Source organism: Podarcis raffonei, chromosome 14 (genome assembly GCF_027172205.1).
Source record: "Podarcis raffonei isolate rPodRaf1 chromosome 14, rPodRaf1.pri, whole genome shotgun sequence".
In the NCBI taxonomy this organism is placed as follows: domain Eukaryota; kingdom Metazoa; phylum Chordata; class Lepidosauria; order Squamata; family Lacertidae; genus Podarcis; species Podarcis raffonei.
This window is the reverse complement of record NC_070615.1, coordinates 29,396,302-29,419,331: the sequence shown is the minus strand read 5'-3', so window position 1 is coordinate 29,419,331 and position 23,030 is coordinate 29,396,302. Positions and strand designations below refer to the sequence as shown.

General features: G+C 45.0%; 1 protein-coding gene across 2 annotated transcripts in view; it reads left to right on the top strand.

The window, feature by feature from the left end:
* The window catches only part of PRKCB (protein kinase C beta), a 201,667-nt gene that overhangs the window by 145,529 nt on the left and 33,108 nt on the right, over nt 1-23,030 (top strand). For both annotated transcript variants that reach the window (XM_053365909.1, XM_053365908.1), the window contains exons 13-15: nt 11,084-11,222; nt 19,632-19,712; nt 20,473-20,580. In XM_053365909.1, the coding sequence (XP_053221884.1) occupies nt 11,084-11,222; nt 19,632-19,712; nt 20,473-20,580 (328 nt within the window). The remainder of the gene's footprint in view (nt 1-11,083; nt 11,223-19,631; nt 19,713-20,472; nt 20,581-23,030) is intronic.

The window sequence follows — 23,030 nt, the reverse complement described above, 5'->3', positions numbered from 1 at the left end:
AAGAACCATTATGGAATTGCAGGAGTCATTCCAGGGGTGGTTTGGGCTGGGAAGAAGTGGGATACCCAGCCTTGTCTGCATGCCATTATTCCATGTACAAGCTAAAAATACTGGGTGCAAAATTGTGTGTTGTTGTTGCTTGTTTTTTAAAAAATCAAGTTTCTAGTCCATATGACTGATTGCCAATATAGGGTTTAATCTTATTTGGGGGTGCATAGAAATAACTCATGCTTGTTTTCATTTATTTTCCCTGAGAAAAACAAAATTGCAGAATGCTTAAAATATGCATAGCATTTGTTTGGCTTTCATTACTGAACTGGACAATATCCTTTGGGTTTTGAAGCAATAACAGGGCAAAATAGCCAATGAATCAAGGAAATAACTGTAGACAAATTAAGTCATGTTTTAAACCCTTGGAACCGTTGTAGAAATGCCAGATAAATCTGCAGTATGCCTGCAAATTCTGCATTTTGTTTTTAGTTTCTATTATTTTTTAACTTTTCCGTGTTGCATTATGAGTGAGACCCAAAACAAGTGTTTAGATTCTAAAAACCGAACATCACAAGACATCCAAATGAAAACAGTTATAAATTGGAACTAGTGGTCTAAATCCCGCACAGATTTATGTTTAGTTGTTGCCTGACTCTGTGTTGGATTTCGGCCAGTGATGTAGCAATCAAACACACCAGCAGCGCTAAGCTATCACAATGAACTAGCCTTGCATGAGCCAGAAACCACAACTCGGGTGGCCAAATGTCCTGTTTTGCAGAAGGCTGCCTGGTCCAAGTTCAGCTCAAAGAAGGGAGAGTGGTGGGTAGATGGAGTTGATGTTGCCCATCAACAGTTGAGGCCTGGAGAACAGACCAAACAGGCGCCAACCTCACTGGTCAGCTTGCTTTCTGTTGCTCTGGAGAGTAGGACCCAAATTAATGGATTCAGAAGGCAAGAAAGGAGATTCTGACTAAACACCAGAAGGGTAAGAGCTGTTCAACAGTGGAGCAGACTCCCTTGGAAGGTGGTGGACCTTACTTCATTGGGGCTTTAACCAGAAGTTGGATGGCCATCTGTCAAGGATTCTTTAGCTGTGGTTCTTTCATTGGAGTTTGGATTAAATGACCCTTGGGGTCCTATCCAACTTTACAGTTCTAGGTTTCTAAGTCATGGAACTCAGTGGGTCATTCTTCTTCTTTTTATAGTGTTTTATTAACACTTTTCAGAATACAATAAAAGACAAGCTAATCTACACAAAGGGATGAGGGTGGCACTGTGGTCTAAACCACAAAGCCTAGGGCTTGCCGATCAGAAGGTCAGCGGTTCGAATCCCCGCAACAGGGTGAGCTCCTGTTGTTTGGTCCCTGCTCCTGCCAACCTAGCAGTTCAAAAACACATCAAAGTGCAAGCAGATAAATAGGTACCGCTCCGGCGGGAAGGTTAATGGCGTTTCTGTGCGCTGCTCTGGTTCACCAGAAGCGGCTTAGTCATGCTGGTCACATGACCCAGAAGCTGTCTGCGGACAAACGCTGGCTCCCTTGGCCTATAGAGTGAGATGAGCACCGCAACCCCAGAGTCATCCATGACTGGACCTAACAGTCAGGGGTACTTTTACCTTTACCTGCCCAAGAATTGCTGCTTTTGAATTATGGTGCTGGAGGAGACTCTTGAGAGTCCCATGGACTGCAAGAAGATCAAACCTATCCATTCTGAAGGAAATCAGCCCTGAGTGCTCACTGGAAGGACAGTTCGTGAAGCTGAGGCTCCAATACTTTGGCCACCTCATGAGAAGAGAAGACTCCCTGGAAAAGACCCTGATGTTGGGAAAGATGGAGGGCACAAGGAGAAGGGGACGACAGAGGACGAGATGGTTGGATAGTGTTCTCGAAGCTTCCAGCATGAGTTTGACCAAACCGTGGGAGGCAGTGGAAGACAGGAGTGCCTGGCGTGCTCTGGTCCATGGGGTCACGAAGAGTTGGACATGACTAAACGACTAAGCAGCAACAACAACAAATCTACACAAACAATAATAAAAAGAAAGGAAAAGAGATAGATACAAGATCTTCTCTAGAAACGTATCTTAACTTTTTTTCCCTGATGGAAAAAGATGTGTGTCCCCAGCTCTCAACTGGGAACACGCCTTGCCTATCTTCTCCCAGCCTCTCACACTGAGAGATCTCTCCTTCCCTGTCTTTCACACAGGGTCCTTCAGGCTGTTTTTTTTTTTTTTAATAATATTTTTATTAAACAATTTTTATATTAATGCAAACAAAACATACATAAATAAACAACAAACAATAACAACAAAAAACAAGTACCATTTCATATCCTAATTTCTTTAACCTTTCTTCCTCGACTTCCTCTTGCCTCCCGTTTCTGTATTCCAAATTCTTATAATTATTCAGCGAATCTTTCCCTTATTTTACTATAAATTTATGTTAATCATCCTTATTCTCTTTGTCTTAACCAATACTAATAGTAACCATTTATTTTAATCCAACATCATTTTAACTGTCATTAATTTTGTAATATTTCTTTAAATAGTCCTTGAACTTTTTCCATTCTTCTTCCGCCGCTTCTCTTCCCTGGTTTCGGATTCTGCTCGTCATTTCTGCCAAGCCCATGTAGTCCATCACCTTCATCTGCCATTCTTCCAGTGTGGGTAGATCCTGTGTCTTCCAGTACTTTGCAATAAGTATTCTAGCTGCTGTTGTAGCATACATAAAAAAAGTTGTATCTGTCTTTAACACCCCCTGGCCGACAATACCCAAGAGAAAGGCCTCTGGTTTCTTGGGGAAAGTATATTTAAATACCTTTTTCAGTTCATTGTAAATCATTTCCCAGAATGCCTTAATCTTCGGGCACGTCCACCAGAGGTGAAAGAATGTACCTTCCTTTTCTTTACATTTCCAACATTTATTATCAGGCAAGTGGTAGATCTTTGCAAGCTTGACTGGGGTTATGTACCACCTATAAATCATTTTCATTATATTTTCTCTTAAGGCATTACACGCCGTAAACTTCAACCCGGTGGTCCACAACTTTTCCCAATCAGCAAACATGATGTTATGACCAATGTCCTGAGCCCATTTAATCATACTTGATTTTACCATTTCATCTTGTGTATTCCATTTCAGCAGCAGATCATACATTTTTGACAAATTCTTAGTACTGGATTCTAACAGTTCAGTCTCTAATTTTGATTTTTCCACCTGGAAGCCTATTTTACTGTCTAATTTAAACACTTCATTTATTTGATGATAATGTAACCAATCTCTCACCTTCCCTTTTAGTTTTTCAAAGCTCTGCAATCTCAATTTGTCCCCTTCCTTTTCCAAAATTTCCCAATATCTTGGCCATTTCGACTCCATATTTAGCTTTTTAACTGCCTTAGCTTCCATTGGTGATAGCCATCTTGGAGTCTTATTTTCCAGCAAGTCCTTATATCTAACCCAGACATTTAATAGTGCTTTCCTGACAATATGATTTTTGAAACTTTTATGCCACAACTTGTCATACCACAAATATGCATGCCACCCAAAAATATTGTTAAATCCTTCCAAATCCAAAATGTCTGTGTTTTCAAGAAGCAGCCATTCTTTTAGCCAGCAGAAAGCTGCCGCTTCATAGTACAATTTAAAGTCTGGCAGGGCAAACCCCCCTCTTTCCTTTGAATCCGTTAATATCTTAAATTTTATTCTGGGCTTCTTGCCCTGCCAGACAAATTTAGATATATCTTTCTGCCACTTCTTGAAACAGTCCATTTTATCCATTATTTGTAATGCTTGAAACAAAAACAACATTCTTGGCAATACATTCATTTTTATAACTGCAATTCGACCTAACAAGGAAAGCTTCAGATTTGACCAGATCTCCAGATCTTTTTTCACTTCTGTCCAAGTTTTTTCATAATTGTCTTTAAATAGGTTCACATTCTTAGCTGTCATATTCACACCCAGATATTTCACTTTTTTGACCACAGTCAACCCCGTCTCATTCTGAAACCTTTCTTTTTCAATCTGTGTTAAATTTTTCTCCAATACCTTAGTCTTTGACTTATTCAGTTTAAATCCTGCCAATTGGCCAAACTCTTGAATTATCTCTAAAACTCTTTTCGTACTAGCTTCTGGCTCCTGTAAAGTAAGTACTAGATCATCTGCAAATGCTCTCAGTTTATATTGTTTAACTCCGACCTGAACCCCTTTCACCGACTGGTCCTTCCTAATCATATTAAGCAAAACCTCCAGGACCGAAATAAAAAGTAATGGGGAGATAGGGCACCCCTGACGTGTCCCTTTTTCAATCTTAAACTCTTCTGTTACCACATTATTTACAATTAATTTTGCTTTCTGTTCAGAATATATTGCACCTATACCATTTTCAAACCCTTGGCCTACCCCCATCCCCCGGAGGTTCTTCAACATGAAGCTCCAAGAAATATTGTCAAAGGCTTTCTCGGCGTCCACAAATATCAAAACAGCTTTAGTGTTTATATTCACTTCCAACTTCTCCAAAATGTCAATTATATTCCTTACATTGTCCGACAAATGCCTTTTCGAGAGAAAGCCCGCCTGGTCCCCATGAATCTCCTCCATCAAAACTCTTTTCAGTCTCTTTGCTAAAACATCAGCAAAGATTTTGTAATCCACATTTAGTAAGGAGATGGGTCGGTAGTTCTTAAGTTGGGTCTTTTCAGTCTCTGTCTTTGGTATAAGTGTAATATAGGCCTCTCTCCACGTATCGGGTGCCCTTCTCCCCTCCATGATCTCGTTACAGACTTCCTTCAAAGGTTGTATAAGCCCTTCCTTCAAAACTTTGTAGTATTTGGAAGTCAATCCATCCGGTCCAGGTGATTTGCCCAACGTCATGTTTTGAATGGCATCTTCTATTTCCTGTGCTGATATCTCCTGGTTCAAAATTGTCTTACTTTCCTGAGAAATCTTTTTCAGCCCATTTTTCTCGAGGAATTGTTGTATGTCTTTATCTTTCTGCGGCCCTTGTGTATACAATTGTCTAAAGTAGCTCTGGAAACAGTTCCTAATTTCCACTGGGTTGCATATGTTCTTTCCCTCCACTTCTAAATTTGTTACCGTGTTGAGTTTTTGTCTCTTCTTTATTTGCCAAGCCAGTAACTTGCCACATTTATCTGCAGATTCAAAGGTCTTTTGTCTCATTTGTTTGATTTTCCATTCTATTTCTTGATTCATCAGTTCCATATATTGTGTTTGGTACAGTTTAATTTCTCTTAAAACCACTTGCGATTTTGGCTTCAATCTTAGTTTCCTTTCCCCTTCCTTTATCTTTTCCAGAATTTTCTCTTTCCTCTCATTTTGCTTTCTTTTCTTTAATGTATTTTGTTGTATCAAAAACCCTCTCATCACGGCTTTACTTGCGCCCCATATTATTCTTTTTTCTACTTTAGATCTTAGATTAATTTCAAAATAATCCTTCAAAGTTTTTTGGGCCTTTTTACAGATCTCCTCGTCTCTGAATAAGGTGTCATTCATTCTCCATCTGAAGGAACCAGTTGTTGTTTGCTTCATCACCATCTTTACTGCGTTATGGTCGGAGAGAGTTTTTGGGCAGATTTCCACTTTCTTTATGTTCGACGCCATGTTGCTAGTCACCCAAATTTGGTCAATCCGAGTCCATGTCATTTTGGCTTCAGAAAAGAAGGTTCCCTCTCTCTCTAATGGGTGTTTTGTTCTCCAGATGTCTATCAAATCCATATTGTCAGTCATTTCAAAAAAAGTTTTTGGTAGTCTTCCATCTTTTGTGACTACCTGTCTTTGTGCTTCATCCATATTTGTTGAAACTACTCCATTCATGTCTCCCATCATAATTAGTTTATAATCCATATAGTCCATTAAAGTCTCATGCAACTTCTTAAAAAATTCTGCTTTCCCTTCATTTGGTGCGTATATCCCCACTATCAAAAGTTTTTCTCCTTGAAATTGAATTTCAATTGCCAGATATCTTCCTTGATCATCTTTAAAAATTTGTTTCGGCTGCAGATTTTCCTTTGCGTAGATCACCACTCCTCTTTTTTTTACTTTGTCTGAAGATATAAATTCTTGTCCCAATCTCTTATTTGTTAATAGTTTTCTGTGTGCTCTTGTTACGTGGGTCTCTTGTAGACAAATCAAGTCCAATTGGTCTTTCTTTAAAGCATGAAATATATTTTTCCTTTTTCGGGGATTGTTTAGACCATTACAATTCCAGGTTAGAAGTTGCAAAGCCATGATGGGGTTATTTAATTCCTCCTACAGCTCCCAGTTGTTGTTCGTCCTTTGTCGGTGGTTCTGTGTCCGTGTCTAGTCTTGAAGGATGTCCTTCTCCTGGATAGGTCTCTTTCTGTAGATCTTCTTCGTGTTCTCCCAGGAACTTGTCTTTATCACTCACTGTTTTTATTCTTCTTTTCTTCCCCTTGTATTTAAAAGACAGGCCTTGGGGAAACTCCCACCTGAATAGTATGTAGTTCCTCTTCAGTAGTGTCACCAAATCCTTATAAGGACCTCTTGCATCCAAAATACTTTTGGGAATATCTTTAAAGATCTCAATATGAAAATCTTCAATTCGAAGGGTTGTTTGGTAATGCAGGTTCAATATTTTATCTCTCTCTTCTTTGGATCTTAGAGTTATCAAGCAATCTCTGGGTCTATTCTTCCTCTGCCTTATTCCCAACCTAAATGCACTCTCTATTTTGAACTCTTCTTCTTTCAAATCTTGCTTCCAGAAGTCGGAAAACTCTTTTGTCAAGTAATCCACCAAGTTGTCTCCTTCCTTTTCCGGCACAAGTCTAATCCTTAAGTTTTTCTCCTTGCGTTGCATATCCTGCATAGAAAGTGTCAGTTCATACTCATCCAATTTCCTGTACACCGGTGGAAGTTTCCCTTCAACAGCAGTAGCAATTTCCTTGGCTTCCTCAGCTATCTTTCGTGTTGTAGATGAATCTTCCAATAGTTTCCCAATTGCTTCTGCATTAGAGTTCACTTTATTCCCAAGGTCAGTTATGCTTTTAGTATTTAAGTCAATTTTCCCAGAGATTTCTTCAATTTTCTTATTTGTTTCAGCGCCTTGCTTCTTTAATTCCTCCAAAGAATCATTTATTTTTCCCAATGCCTTTGCAAACGCTTCTTCAGAAGACATTGTTTTCACTTTTGCCTTTGTGACAGCTGCAGTTCCCGAGGCCCCTGATACAGAGGCCCTTCTTTGCATAGAAAGATCAACTTTGTATTGTCTACCAGATCTCAAAGTCGTTTCTTGTGAATCTTCTTTCTGTTTACCATCTGCCATAACAAAGTCTTTCACTCAAGGTCATTCCCACACTCTTAAGCTGTCAAAATATAAAAGTTCTCAGGTTTTAAATTCCACTTGTTGCTGAAACTGTCCAAATCCTCTAGAGGGCGTAAAGTCAGTTCTTAAACTTTAAATTGTTCCCACACTTCCAAAAGGCAAAAGCCCTCCAAGTCCCTTTCTTTGTAAAAGATCCAAATCAATAGGGTCCTGCAAGTAACTTACTATATAGCAAAATACGATGTTTCAAGTTGAGAGTAGCCAGAGTCTATATTACAGTTACTTTCTAACCTTTTTTGTAACGACCGTCCTTGGCCGGTTCCTTTCCTCCGGCAGTCCGACCCCCAGGTAGATGAGCAGCGGTAAACAGTTCAATCTCCTTTAAAAACAGGCAGGGAATCCCTTTAAAATCTTCTTCCCCCCCCCCCCCTCCTGCCTTCTGGGGGGGGAGTTCTTTACTTGGTGTTGGGTTTCTTGGCTCATAAACTCTCCTGTCAAAAGTTACAGCTTAAATGCCTTTCGCTTTAATCTTGCTGCAGGACGGAAAGCAGACTTCCTTTTTAATGCTTATCCGTCTCGGTGCCCAATTTCTTTAGTTTTAGTGTCCAATTATTAATGCAAGCTCAATCCTACTCACGGAAAGTTGCTCTTTTTTAATCCAAAATCTTCGGAAGAAGTCAGCGCTCTCCGCTAATGGCGACGCGGCTTCGCTTCGCAGGCTGGGTGAAAGCGACTCTCAGCACCGCTCCACGCACCCTCCGCTGATCTATAGCCTTTAAAAAGGCTATTTCACAACGTCGGGGGGGGCAAAGGTGCCCGCCGAGTCTCCGGTTCACAGGCTACGCGCCTGTGACTTTTGAGGGTCCTTGCTCCGCCGTGAGCTACGGGACCCGAACCCGCGAAGCAGATCTCTCCCGGAGCTCCGGGAGAGATCCACCATTCAGCGCTGGCGCTAACCCGGAAGTCCGGTCCTTCAGGCTGTTCATCAAGTGGATCTACTCAGGACACATTTAGCTGTGTCCTGTAGCTGATCACGGGTGGAAAGCAATGGTTGCTGCTTTCCTGCCAGAGCCAAACAAGCTCACTGCCACTTTCCTTGGATGCAGAAAAAGACTGCTTCCTCCTTCCCCTAAAAAGGGCTGTCTCTGCCCATAACTGCCGCCTTGCATGCACTTGCAGCAGCAGATGGGTGAGTGAGAGAGAGAGAGTTCTCAACAAGGAGGGAATGATCTCCCCCTTTAAACTTGCCTCCTGGCAGTAGCAGATCATTCCAAGGCTCCAGCAGTCCCCCTCCCTCTCCAAACACCTGTCTGTCTCCCCTAAGCCATCTGGGAGACCTCCTCCCTGCCCCACCCCCAAATTTGGGGATGTAGCTTTAGGGGTATGAAATCCAGCTGTCCGACAGCCAGGGATCCTCTGTGCTGCCTCCACAACCCAGCAGGGAGTTTGGAGAACTATCAATTCACTTATGCAAAGCAGACAGCCACATCAGTGAAGGAGAAAGCTGAAGGATGGGAGGGTGACAGTGTGGCCAACCCTGAAAAAGAGGAAATGCGGAAATGCGTCACTCAAAAAAAAACCCAAGACGGGGAAAGGGCACCAATTTGCATATAATTTGCATGTGCTTGCTAATCTAAATGTGAAATGTGCTAATCTAGATGTAAATTACATTTAAACAGAAATACACTAGGGACTGCCACAGTGGGGAGCAAGACCCCCTTTCCCTGCTCTCCCTGTATAGGCTTATTTCTCCTTAAGTAGAGGACACCCTCACCTAGATGGCTTCCCTGTGAGATCCCTTCTAACAGAGGACTGAGGATCTGAGCACTGCAGTCCTCTTCCCTCCTGTGATTCCTAGCAACTGATATCCAGAGGCACATAGCCATTGTTAGGGTTGCCATATGCCCTCTTTTTCTAGGACACGTCCTCTTTTTTCATGATGAAAGTCATCTTAGAGATCCATAGTTAAAAGTAGAAGTTGGCAAATGTGTCCTCTTTTTTTTAGCTCTTCAAAATATAGCAACCCTACCATTGATAGCCTTCTTCATGAATGTGTCTAGTTTGGGCCAGTCACTGCATCTTCTTGTTTTGAATTTTGGAACTTAGCTATGTGCTGCGCAAAGAAGTTCCTTCTTCTGTCTGTTCTGAGTTGCCCAATACTCAATGGATGATTCCTTCATTCACTGATTTCCTGCCTGTTACCATAAGGTGCCAGGGTAGATTACAGCACTGAAAGCAATTTAAAATCATTTCCAATCAAGGTGGGTCCTAAAAACATACACCCACAGCTTCTAGTCTTTTGAGACATGAAGAAAACTTTTCTCTTTTGGGGTTTTAGCTCAACGCGTGCATAATTTCCCCCACTTCCTTCACTTTCCTTTTAGCAATCATTAATCTAAATTAAAAGCCCAAACACTGAAGTCTTTCCTTTCCTTTCATTCTAACCCCTTGATCATTTTTAACATGATTTTAATTTATCAAAAATGTGCTTAGATTGCTTAAAAATGTTTTCTATTGCTTTAAATATGTTTTTATTTTTAATTGTTTTGTTTTATCACTTTGGGGTTTGCCTCCCTGGGCTCCTTTTGGAGGAAGTGCAGAACAGAGATTTAATTGATGATGATAATAATAATAATAACAGTTTCGGTTGCCTATTTCCAAACCAGCTCCATAACATTCTTTTCGATGTGTGCAGCAGCCAGAACTGCGCACAGCATTACAAGTGCGGTTACACCACGGCATTATGTTTTCAGAGGTTTTATTTTTGGTGTACGCTTTTTGTTCAGAAAAGGGGTTCCTGCAGGGGGTTGAACTAAATGACTCTGGGGAGCCCCTCCTAGCTCTTCGATTTTACGTGCTTTGCAAAGTTCATAGATGTGCAGCTTTCAAAGGGTAGCTGGGTGCGTTTTGTTTGCTCAGCAAATTGCCCTTCTTGAAAAGATAGCTCATGAACTTAAAAGTATCCAAAGGGCAGAGCTCGAATGACCATGTATAACAAATAAATGGCATGGTTTTATTTCTTATACAAATATTAAGGCACCTGGTCACTCAGTGCCTCCAGTACATGCAAATGCCTGGCTCATTTAAGCCTATCTAGAACCTTTATTCTCCACTCACTGTATAAATCTTTTATTCATGGGTAGGCAAACTAAGGCCCAGGGGCTGGATCCGGCCCAATTGTCTACTAAATCCGGCCCGTGGATGGTCCTGGATCAGCATGTTTTTACATGAGTAGAATGTGTCCCTTTATTTAAAATGCATCTCTGGGCTATTTGTGGGGCCTGCCTGGTGTTTTTACATGAGTAGAATGTGTGCTTTTATTTAAAATGCATCTCTAGGTTATTTGTGGGGCATAGGAATTCATTCATTATTTTTTTTCAAAATATAGTCCGGCCCCCCACAAGGTCTGAGGGACAGTGGACCGGCCCCCTGCTGAAAATGTTTGCTGGCCCCTGCTTTTATTATTTGTATAGGGAATCTTTGTATGAGTTAATACTTTATTATCCTTTTGGAACCGCGCTGTTTCTTTGCACATTTGTCCTTCCAGGTTGTGCTGTTTTATGGTTTATGTTTTGGAGTCTTCGTTTCCTTTTGCCATGCTTGCACTTTTGCTGTTGTTAGCAAATAAACAAACAATAATAATAATAGTAAAATAAAAAGCTTGCTCAGCTCAAGGGGGTTGGTACTCTCATTGCTGGGGGTCGCCTTCTCTGCTCTGTCCCACCTTAAACTACCTGCCAGCCTTCTCTACCTTCCATTAGGCTTTCATAACCACGGTCTGTTTTCAATGTTGCAGCGACCTGAAACTTGACAACGTGATGCTGGATTCTGAGGGGCATATCAAGATTGCTGATTTTGGCATGTGCAAAGAGAATATCTGGGATGGTGTCACCACCAAGACCTTCTGTGGCACTCCAGACTACATTGCGCCTGAGGTGAGTAACAGAGAGAGAGAGAGAGAGAGAGAGAGAGAGAGAGAGAGAGAGAGAGAGAGACCCAGTCCCCTTGCTTACATCCATTGAACTTGTTTTAAATTTTAAGGGTGCACACACATAGCAGACACACACTCCACAGAAAGCCAATCCTCCACCTTTCAAAACTTAGGAAATATTCCCTGAGAAAAATACACTTAGCGCACGGAACAATCCCAAAAGCCATCTTGGAGAAACCTTTCCCAATAGTTCTTTTCACTTACCCTTCAAATCTGACCGAAAGAGCACATTTTGTGTATGAATAGGGGAGGTCTGTGACGATGGTTTCAGAACTTGGGGTATTTACAATTTCAAAAAGAATGATCCAGACCAGCCAAGGTGGGGCGATTGCATGGGCATAGCTCGGAGGGGGGGCAGGGGGGCAACTGCCCCCCACCCCAGATCAAGTAAAATAATAGAAATACTTAACTGATCAATCATGTCGGTTCTGCCTCCCCCCCACAAAAGTCCTGCCCCTCCCCACAAGAATCCTGGCTATGCCCATGGGCAAACATTATCAGGTATCTTGACAAACAGGAGACAGATCACACTCTCAAATTTCTGTTGTAGACTTCCTCTTTCTGTGATGTGCGTGTGATGCTTTTGGGTGGTCTTTGGCTAAGAGGTTGGGAATTTCTAAAGTCTTTAAAAGGTGCTACACACTATTTTTCGGGGTCCTCTTTGCTGAGGATACAGGGGTCTCTGTTGCAGCATGAAAATAAATATCTTCCTTGCTTTCCTTCTACTGGTTCCTGCCTCCGTCCATTCTTCTCTGACCGATCATGGACTTAGGGGACTCAGAGTCCCTAGGAGAGTTGGGCTGCAGAAGCCAACCCCAAATTTTTCTACTACAATCTCAGTGGGTCTACTCTTGAGTATGACATGTGTTGGATATCACCCTTAGTATTAATAATGCGATTCTGTAACTTTCAGTTTTCTTAATATATAGTTTAGGCAAATGCTGTTTGTTTTAAAGGCTTGGGCTTGAAGAAATCTTAATCAATGCATCAGTTAAATTTCCATAAGTGCTCTGAAGGAAAGGAGCAGGCTTGCTTTATTTTTAGCACCTTAACAAGCCGTTACCAAGGGAATAAAGACAATTGATCCTCTGCAACAATTTAGTGGATGCTTAAATTGTTAGAAGTTACAGCCCATGGTTTCCTTATCAAAGCATGTGTGCTTGATGAACAACAAAGTTCATTTTTAAATGAGTTAGAAGTGCCAAGATTTTGGCTGCAGAATCACAAGTTGCTCTGTGTAGCTGTGACTCAGGGGCAGAGCACATATGTTTTGCATGCAGAAGGTCACAGGTTCAATCCCAGGTGTCTCCAGGTAGTGCTGGGAATAGACTCCCACCAGAAACCCTAGAGAGCCACTGCCAGTCAGTGTAGACAGAACTGATCTGGATGGACTGTTGGCCTGACTCTGGCCTGCAGTATATTGTCTACACGGGCTGGCAGCTCTCCGGCAATTCAGGCAGGGAATCTTTCCCAGCCCCACCTGAAGATGCTAGAGATTTGTCAAGGGGCTGACAGGACGATCAGGTCATTCACAAGTCAGAGAGGGAGATGCGAGGATAACATGCAGTTCAGTTTCTTTATTAAGGAAAGGGAAAAAATACAAGAAGGCTCATAAGAGTAACACCCCTCCCCATGAAGAAGTTGCTCGAATTGGTGTGCAGCCTCTCCTTCTCTCTCTACCCCTCTGAGTCAGGGCTCCTCTCTTGTAATCTTCTGCTGCAGCAAACCCCAGGAGCCTCTCTCTGTGCCTGTCTGGCCCGTTGCTCGGCAACATGTAACATCCTTTGCGTTCTGGGAGTCAATGGGTCCAGAGAGCCTTCAGCTGAGAGGCTGTTCTATTGGTGCTATGGGAAAGATGCAGGGTCTAGCTCCCTTCTGCATCCAAACTGGAAACCTCATCACCCTGCTCTGTGTTGAGTCACCTGCCTGCTTCTGTCTCCCCGTGATCCCTCATGCTTCCTGCTTCTAGTACCTCCCAGCTTGTCCCCTCCTCTGAGGTGTGGCCGGTATCCCACCACCAGGATCCGGGATCTAAGTCTTCTTCTCCTGTGCCCTCTCTGGGGGGCTCTTGGCAGGCAGCTCCCAGAACTCTTCCTCATCCAGCCAGTCCCTGGCAAGATTGAACCTGGGACCTTCTACATGCAGAGCAGGTGCCCCATCCCCTGAGCTATGGAAGATAGCTGTGATTCCTGCACTGCAGGCGTTTGGACCAGATGGCCCTTTGGGTTGCTTCCAATTCTACAGTTCTGTGATGGGAAGACAAAGGAAGCTGCCTGATGCTGCTCTGTACCGGATCTCTCCTATTCGTCATTGGGTCTCTGTTTTAGGAAGCTGCCTCATACCCAGTCAGACCATGAGTCCAGCTTGCTCAATATTGTCTACACGGACTGGAAGCAGCTCTTCATGGTTTCAGACAGGGACTTTCCCTGCCGTACCTGGAGGTGTTTGAACCTGGGACCTTCTACATTGAGAGCCAGTGTGGTGTAGTGGTTAAGAGCGGTAGTCTCGTAATCTGGGGAACTGGGTTCACGTCTCGGCTCCTCCACATGCAGCTGCTGGGTGACCTTGGGCCAGTCACACTTCTTTGAAGTCTCTCAGCCCCACTCACCTCACAGAGTGTTAGTTGTGGGGGAGGAAGGGAAAGGAGAATGTTAGCCGCTTTGAGACTCCTTAAACGGAGTGAAAGGCGGGATATCAAATCCAAACTCTTCTTCTTCTTCAAAGTCCACCACTGATGAATTTATGGAACGAAAGTGGCAGGGCCCAAAAAGATTTGGGAGCCATGGCTCTATAGATATGGAGTGCTGTGCTCCTGCGGAATGTTATATTGATATCCGTGGCTGGTAGCATATCAGGACATCGCTCCTCTCTTCCTGTCTCTGTGAGGAGTGCCTGTGAATGCTAAACCACTTTGTGTGTTCCTCCTTCCCAGGGAGACGTTTAATTACTAGGCTAATGTGCATTATTTTCCCCTTGTTCTGCCAAGATTAATATGGGAGCCTGGCCAGCATGTGGCTGGATCTCTGCACATGATTAATGCGCTTTCAGAGTAGAACAAACTATCATTCTCTCCCCCCCCCCCCTTGGTCAGCAACTGGGCATCATCTCCAAAGTGCTTGTTTTCTTGGCTTTTAATTCATCATTTTTACTTTGGAATGAACAGAGAACAAAACCACAGACTGCAGTGTTTGTGAAAGTAGATGCGAAATTGGTATATAAGCCACCTGGAGCAATGTGCAAAAGGGACCTAGGAATATTTAAAGGAACTAACTAAATTGCAAACTTTGGCCTAGCTTCTGAAATAATGCCATACTTACGCTCTTGTGAAGCTCAAGCAGAACGCCCTTGATGGGCACGGACTCAGATCTCCCAAACCTTTGCAGACAAACATCAGTTTCAAAAGGACACCTAGTTGTGATTCCTGCCTTGCAGGGGTTGGGCTAGAGCAGCCTTTCTCAACCTGTGGGTCCCCAGATGTTGTTGAACTACAACTCCCATCACCCCTAGCTAGCAAGGCCAGAGCTCAGGGATGATGGGAGTTGCAGTCCAACAACATCTGGGAACCCACAGGTTGAGAACCGCTGGGCTAGAGGATCCTCTTTGTTCCTTCCAACTATACAATTCTGCAGCTCATTGATCTCATGTTAGTCCTATTCAAAGGAGGCCCACTGAAATCAATGCAGAGGAGTAACTTGGAGCCATCCATTTCAAGGGGTCTGCTCTTGAGGAGAACATGGTTGGTGACAACCCTGGGGATCTGAAAGGTTGTCAAATGAGGGGATCTCTGCCAACACTGGACCAACACTATAAATGTGTTTGGGACGAGAGGGTTTGTGGTGGTGGGCAAGTAGGCAACTACTCCAAACCCTGCCGTAGATTGGAGGTGTAGGGACTAGAGACAGAGGCAATTATAACTCCCCATCAAAGGTTTTCCAAACTGCACACCCCTCAGTTCTCTTCATTCATTTCAGTGGAGAATAATTGTTCTGATACACACAAAAGAGTGGCCCATTGTTCCTCCAACATCACAGATGTGCTCCGGAGATGAAGGCGGCCAGGAATAACACTTTGCAGCAAATGAACAGGTTTTGCACTTCCGAGCATGAGTGCATCTCATGCTTCCCCTTCCCTTGATCTCATTGATTCTGGGGATTTCTCCTTGGTGCCAAAATGACTAAATTGAGTGCTAATGACAGCCAGGAGTGCAGCAAGCTCCATAAACTTTTATCTGGGCTGTTTGGAGGGATTAAAGCTTCACACCCCACTGGTGTACAAACAGTCCTCCATTTCCTACAAGTGCTTCTAATGCATTTTTCTCTGGGGTGGGCAGATCTGCACCTGGTTTCCCCCCAAAGCTAGATAAGAGGCAGGAACTCTTCCAAGCGAGGAAATGCAGAGGTGATGATGCTTCACACCTCTCCCCCTCCATCCTTGCTTGGCCTCTCCATGTGGCCTGGACAATGGAGTTCCCTCAGTCCAATCTAAGCTGGGTGGATTCTATGAAGGTCCAACTTAGTACAGCTGCTTCATTAAAACAGCTGGAACAGGAGGCATGAATGTATGGGGACCACACTGCTGTTCTGCTGGTCATGGACATAGCCCGGGGGGCAGGGGGGCAACTGCCCCCCAAATCAATAAAATCCATAGCAAATTGAGATTCTGCCCCACCCTAAAAATGCCTGCTCCTCCTAAGAAAAGGTATGCCCCCCCACAATAATCCTGGCTACGCCCATGCTGCTACTCCAACAGAAAAACTTTGCAGCTGGCCAGTCCAGAGGTTGTATGGTGCCCTCTGAGATCAGAGTCCAATGTCAAACAGCTCTGCTGCCTTCTGAGTAGAGAAGCTGGAGAATCCCAATGGGAACAGGAGCAGAGATTGCTGATGTTCACTTATTCATCCCATGTTCAGAATGGAAATCAATCTGGCGAATACAATCAGTATTTGCTGCTGTTGTTTACAGTCCGTGAATGACACATAATTGGTTATTCCCCAACCTATTTACATTGTGTTTCCTTTGCACTGAAATGAATGGTGTTGGAGGATGCAATTAATTACAGAATTACATAGAATTGCCCCATTGGTTGGTTGGCATCCGTCTGTCTCGGGAGACAATGAAGGAGTGCACCTTTGGGAGTGAGGTCAAGCTGCTGGAATGTTGCAGAGCCTGCTGTGGCCATAGAGACCACTGCGGGAGAGACATGTTTTGTTGCAGCTGGGGCATGTGAAGGTGCCCAGTTTTGTGGCTGCAGATGCACCATGGCTTCCTTCTCTCTGCGCTCCTCCCAACAGGCATTTCTCCTCTGGTCACTGCTTTGGATACACAACTTGTCTCTCCAGGGACTGTGGTTGTCAGCAAGGGATCTTCATATGGCAGGGTTGATGTGGCCAGCCTTCCTGTCATATTTGCAGACATCCTTGTGGTGCAGAGTTGGTCTGCCAATGGGCCTGGTGCTTGAAGCCAGTTCCCCACAAAGTATATCCTTGGGGATCTTCCATTCTGTAGACATGACCAAGATATTCCTGAGACAGGAGTGTGAACATGCTGGGAATGTGGGCTTGGAAGAGCACATCTTTGTTTGGACTTCTGTGCTGCTATATGTTACCCATAATCCTCCTGATGCAGTGTATGTAGAAGGCATTGAGGTGTCCCTCCTGACAGTTGTAAGCTTCCCACCACTCATTTCCATAAAGCAGTGTGCTCAGCACACAGGCCTGGTGAGCCATTGCCATAGTTGCCTTGCCAATACACTTGTCCAGCTCAGCATCGATGGAGGGAATGCTGAAAGGAGATGAATAAGGTCCTCAGAAGCTAGACTGCAGCAGAACAGAAACAAAACAGCATGCAACTGTGATGGCCTGGGAATCTGATTCAGAATCTGAACCTGAGGAGTCCCAGCCTGCACAGGAGTCCCCGCCTCCAGGGCCAGCTGAGCCGGGGCAGGGGCTTGAATCTGAATCCTCAGGAGCAGGCACCAGATGTATCCACTCTGGCTCCGGACGTGATTGAGGACCCATTGCCTGCAGGTGCACCTCTCCCAGTCCTGTCAGGGGAAGGGGAAGCTGCCCCTGGGTCCAGTAACCCTCCAGCCTCTCCTGAGCTGCAGAGGCTCAGGGCAGAGAGGCGGAGGGAACTGGGTTCTCTCAGGAGGAGTGCTTGCCTTAAGGCCAGGAGAGGCGGGTCACCTGTGGGCCGGGATTGCCCCTGGCCTCAGAGGAGATAAAGGCCAGTCGGCCCAGTCCCAGGTTGCGGGAGCAACGACGTTGGAAACCTGTTTCTGCCAGCACCCAGACCTGTTTTTCCAGAGTTCCCAACCATGCCCAGCTTCTTGCTTTGGACCCCGCTTCGCCCTTGGTGGACAGTCTCCAGACCCTTGGCCCAGGACCGGACTCTGACCACGCCTCACGGTAACCCCCCCCCCGGGCCAGCACAGCAACGAACAGAGGACGGAATGGAAACCAGTGCCTTCTCCCAGCCTTACTTCTGAGCTTCATTGAGGCCTCCCCCTGCCAACACCTGCAGAGTTCAACTCCCCACTCAGCCGTTACCTTGGGACAGCCAGTATCTCTCAGCCTGACCTACCTCACAGGGTTGTTGTGAGGGGAGGCAGAGGACCACGTACACCACCTTGAGCTCCTTGAAGGAGATGGGAGGTAAATGTGATGAATAAATAATGGAAAATAAAGGTTTGAGATGTCCAAAGCAGTTGACCCGAGTCTCTGCTACAAATCGCCCAAAGAACTGCAGGGCAGAAAAAGAGAGTTATGTAAGTGGAGAAGAAATCACAAATAAGCAGCAAGAAATCAGACAAAGTTTTGCCAGGAAAACATATTAAGGGCCAACATAGAATGCCCCAAAGCACACAAAAGGAGGAGGAAGAGCCTGCATTTTGAAGGACTCTGCCTTCCCCCTCCCCATTTGTTTGCCTCGTTTAAGCGTATGGGGTTTGACAAGCCCGAGGCACTGCCATCTGTTACTTAATGCAAAACCGTTTCGTCGTTTATTCATCCTAATTACAGATTTCTATTCCGAAAAGATTCATATATTCAAACATAAATGCAAATGGCACGGTAATTGCTGAAAAATATACACAGCCTCGATCGTCTTCATCACCAAGAGAAGCTTCTCCCAGACCATTCATTGTGGCCCAAAAGCTCTGATCTGGGCACAAGAGTTTGACAGCTGCATGGAGTACTCTAGTTCTCTCTCGAAAAGAGGCAATGTTTCTCCCAATGGGAACTTCCTTGCACAATGGCAAAGAAAATAGGGATCCTCTGTGGGCACTTGAAGTGACCTCCCCAAACTCAACCATTTGTCCACTCTGGGCAAATGAGTTAAAACAGTAGATTTTCACATTCGCCCACCTCCTGCTCCTACCTTCACCCTTTCAAAATCATATTGTGATCCATTAACATTTCCTACATGAACACCCATATTGCAATTTATGTGACAGGCAGCACCAGGCCACAGATACATTGCAACAGAAGAGAGAGAGATGAAATTAAACAGAAAATAGCAACGCCTGCCATATTGCATGATCCCAGATGACCTGCTTATTGAGCCTTTGTTCTGATTTGCTTGCAGGGAGGTTAGACGATTTTGCATCAAAGCCAGTGTACTCATCCCACACTTTCCAGTGCATTTCACTGTCACTTTTCTTGTTGGAAAAAGTCCACGCTTTGGGGAAAGTAGGGGTTTTGCACAAGACCTCCCAATCAACAATACTTGCAAAACCTGGATTTGCTAGTATGTGGTTGAATCACACCGAGAAGTAGCGGCAGTCTGGAAGCACTCAGTTCTGTGGGCAGGTGGGCAAATGACAGGGCTGGCCATGAAGCAGGCTAAAGCAGTGGCTTCAGGCAGTGGAAGTCCCTGAGGTGGTGACCCCATGGGTGACCCACCCATCCCAGCTCAACCACCAGCAGAGAAGGAGCACCAGAATCAGCACCGATTTCTAGCGAGAGCTCGCCGAAATCTCACAAGATCTTATGGAGCGTGATGGATCTCATGAGATTTCATGGAATGTTGCCGGAAATTGGCGCTGATGCTGATGGCAGAGGCAGCACGGTGGGCTGTGTGGCTGCAGTGGCGATGGATGTGAATTTCTCGTTGGTCTTTCACAAGAAAGGAGGCTGGAGGTTCAGGAATGGCTCAGGTCTTTCTTGATAAGCGTCTAATCCTATTGTTTGTTTGCAATCCCTGGGAAGTCAGCAGGAAATCTGCTTGTTGTCGCTGCAACAGTTAGAATAATTTTTGCCTTGTGACAGACAGTGGGCCAAAAACCGTGTGTGTGTGTGTGTGTGTGTGTGTGTGTGTAATCCTGTAGCTCTGATGTTGTTATCAATGTCTTGCAGATAATCGCTTACCAGCCCTATGGGAAATCAGTGGACTGGTGGGCTTTTGGTGTCCTTCTCTATGAAATGCTGGCTGGGCAGGTAAGGAAATCGGACTAGGGTTTTTTGGGGGGGCAGAGGTTGTGGGGTTTTCAGTGAGGTCCAAGGGATTGAGCACAACCCAGATTCTGGAATGGCCTGTTTGGTTGAGCTTGTGGAAGGGGGGGGGGTTGTGAAGCAAAGACTAACAGCCTTCCAAGCTGGGGATTGAGGTCTGGTGGTCAGTGTCTTGTCCCAGCCAAACCCCCAGCCTGTCTCCAAGTCTGGATGGGACACAGCATCACGATAAATGGGGGTTGTGTGTTGGTTGCCTGGCTTCTGGGTAGAATCCCACCAGCATCTTTGGGTAAGCACTTAGGACTGTCATTAGGAGCTTTGCAAACTATGCAGCCACCTGAATTCTTGAATTCTGAAAGGGAAAAGGGGGAAAGAGATGAAGGAGAAATTAAAAGGAAAAGTTAAGGAGGATCAGGGTGCATCAGTTGAAGAAAGTCTGGGCAAAAAAGAAGGGGGAAGCATATACATGCCACCTGGTCTGCTTACTACATTCTGCTTTGCCCGTTATATCACCTGCCCTTCTTTCACCAATTTGGTGAGCTCCAGATGTTTTGAACTACAACTCCCATCACTGGCTGGGGCTGATGGGAGCTGCCATCCAAAACATTTGGAAGGCATCAGGTTGGCAAAGTCAGTTCTATGGCCTGCAGACAGCTCCCTATCTCCGTGATACAGAAATGGATTGCAGCGCACCAGAACTGAGTAGCCCTAAAACTTTTCCTCCTTCTGTTCCCCAATGCTGTAGGCACCATTTGAAGGTGAAGATGAAGACGAACTCTTCCAGTCCATCATGGAGCACAATGTAGCCTATCCAAAATCTATGTCCAAGGAAGCAGTGGCCATCTGCAAAGGGGTAAGAGCTGCTCTGGGTGTGTTGGATGCACAAAGAGGCGGTTTACCTCTGAGTAATAATACCAGTTGCTGGGAAGCACAGAAGGGGAGAGTGCTGCTGTTGCACTTAAGTCATGTTTGAGGACTTCCTACTGAAGCATCTGGTTGGTCACTGTGAGAACAGGATGCTGGACTAGATGGGCCTGATCCAGAAGGGCTTTGCTTGTGTTCTTCATACAAGGTAGCAACTTGGCTTCGGATGTCTGCCATCATCTAATTCACAGGGTCAGGAAGATTCTGGGTTGCAGAGAGGTTATCCTAATTTGCCTGCAGTTTCCTTTTCAGGCTACTGAAATTGCTGCAGTGTGCATGTTCATCTGAGGTCTGAACAGAAACCACACAAGGGAAAGCCAGCAATATTTCCAGTATTAGCCATGACTCCTACATTGCAGCAGGTTGGGCTAGATGACCCTTGGGGTCCTTTCCAACTCTATGGTTCTATTATTCTATTGTTTCTGTAGTCCACAGATGTTACATAAATGATTACATTATTTTCTGCATTGTTTTTGATGTTTGCCTTCCACTGAGATGCACTGAAGCTAATTCCTTCAGTAATTGCATTAGTTTCACCTGTAGTGAAGAGTGAGAGAGTTGCAATAGGTTTGATTCAAAGCTGAACTGTAGCTGAACAGAAACAGTACTGACTGCAATGAACCCGGGACAGGACAGAAATTGCTGCCTTCTCAACATCTCTAAGGCTTTCTGATTTGAGAACCAAGTTTACTTGTGTTGGGCTGAGCCCATTGACTTAAATCAGGGCTATGGGTCTTCTGCCCAAACTTCCTCCCTGCGCAAAGGATGGCTGTAGTTCTGCAGCCCATCTAAGTCCGGCCAAATGGGGCACACGTTTGGCATAATTTATTCTCCTTCTGCTCGCAATCAGAGATACAAAGGGCAACCTGACCTTGCCTTTTCACTGCCGGAAAACTGCTGAGCTCTCCTCTGGCTTTGGAGACTTCCGCACACAGTGTAAAGGCAATTTTTGCAAGCAGAATGTGATTCTCCCTCTTGAAAAAATTAATCTCGGGCTGCACAGGGCCCTGAATGTCAATTTAACCTCAGGATTGATCATTTGCATTGCATGCATCATCATGTACTGTTTGGGATGCGTGGAGGAGAGGGCTCCAGGCTAACAACTGGGATTATTCTCTGGGGCCCAGGGAGCATTGCTGGGGGCTGAGACTACCTCGTCAATTTGCCGCTTTCCATCTCTGATGTCCTCTTTGCTTGCCTTGCCATTTGGCCAAAGTGCTGCGTGTTAGATTGGAGGAAAAGTTGCTCAGCTGCTCCAGGTTTAATGGGCCACGGATGGTGGGAGGGGGAGGAAGGTACTTTTCCAGGTCACCTGGGAGTTGACTTTGCTCTGAAAGTGTGTCTCCGTGTTCCTGTTACTTCAGCCTCCTTCTCCACCTCTGAGGCATTAATTCCTCTAACCCTCACACTTAAACATCAGCAGTGTTCTGACTCTTGTCTGATATGACCCTCTTTCTTAAAAGCCAAGGCAGAGAAGGTGCTGGATCTGCTCAAAATGGTCTTTAACCTCCTTCCTGTCAGCACCAGCACCAGCATATGCATAACCCAACAAGCTGGAAGGTGAGCAGAGGAGGGCGACTAAGAGGATCAAGGGTCTGGAAACCAAGCCTTATGAGGAATGGCAGAGGGAGCTGAGGATGTTTAGCCTGCATAAGAGAATACACGGGTTACAGCCCCACATTGGGCAAAAAGACCTCTGACTAGATGACCCTCATGGTCCCATCCAGCTCTGCAGTTCTATGATTCTAAGTCTGAGAGATGATATGAGAGCCATCTTCAAATATCAGAAGGGCTGCCACATGGAGGATGAAGCAAGCTAAAAGAGAAACAGAAACAACAACAACAAAATGATACACAAGGGGAGAAGGCTGGGCGGGAAGGAGAAAATCCAAATCTAAACTCAGGCACTGATTTCTAAACAGTTGCGCCTGTCATGGCCAGCTGGGGCAAAAGTTCAGGGACAGGAGGTTCCTCATTTAGCAAAGGTGATGCAATGGGCTTTGCTCCCCATCTCTCTTGCACTGAGGCAGTCTGCCAGAATGGCTGCCCCCAAGTGACAGGTGACTTTGTATGCAGAATAGCCAAGAAAGTCAGAGGGGGCAGCCTGAGATCATTTTGCCTGCCCGCCTGCTCCTCTCTTCCAGGCTACGGATCCACCTGGAGGGTGCCTTGCACAAGTCAACCCCCCAAATATTGATGCCAGCACTGCTCCGTGTCCATTAAAAGAGGTTAAGCTGTGATGCTTTGGTGTGGGGAGTGGGGTAGAATGACCTTTCCCCCCTCACGGCAGCTGTTAGCGTTGAAGTCGGCTATACCCAAGAGTCATTACTTTGCCCATTGTGTCTGGGAAGAGGAGGGAGGCGGGTTTGGAGATTGGCA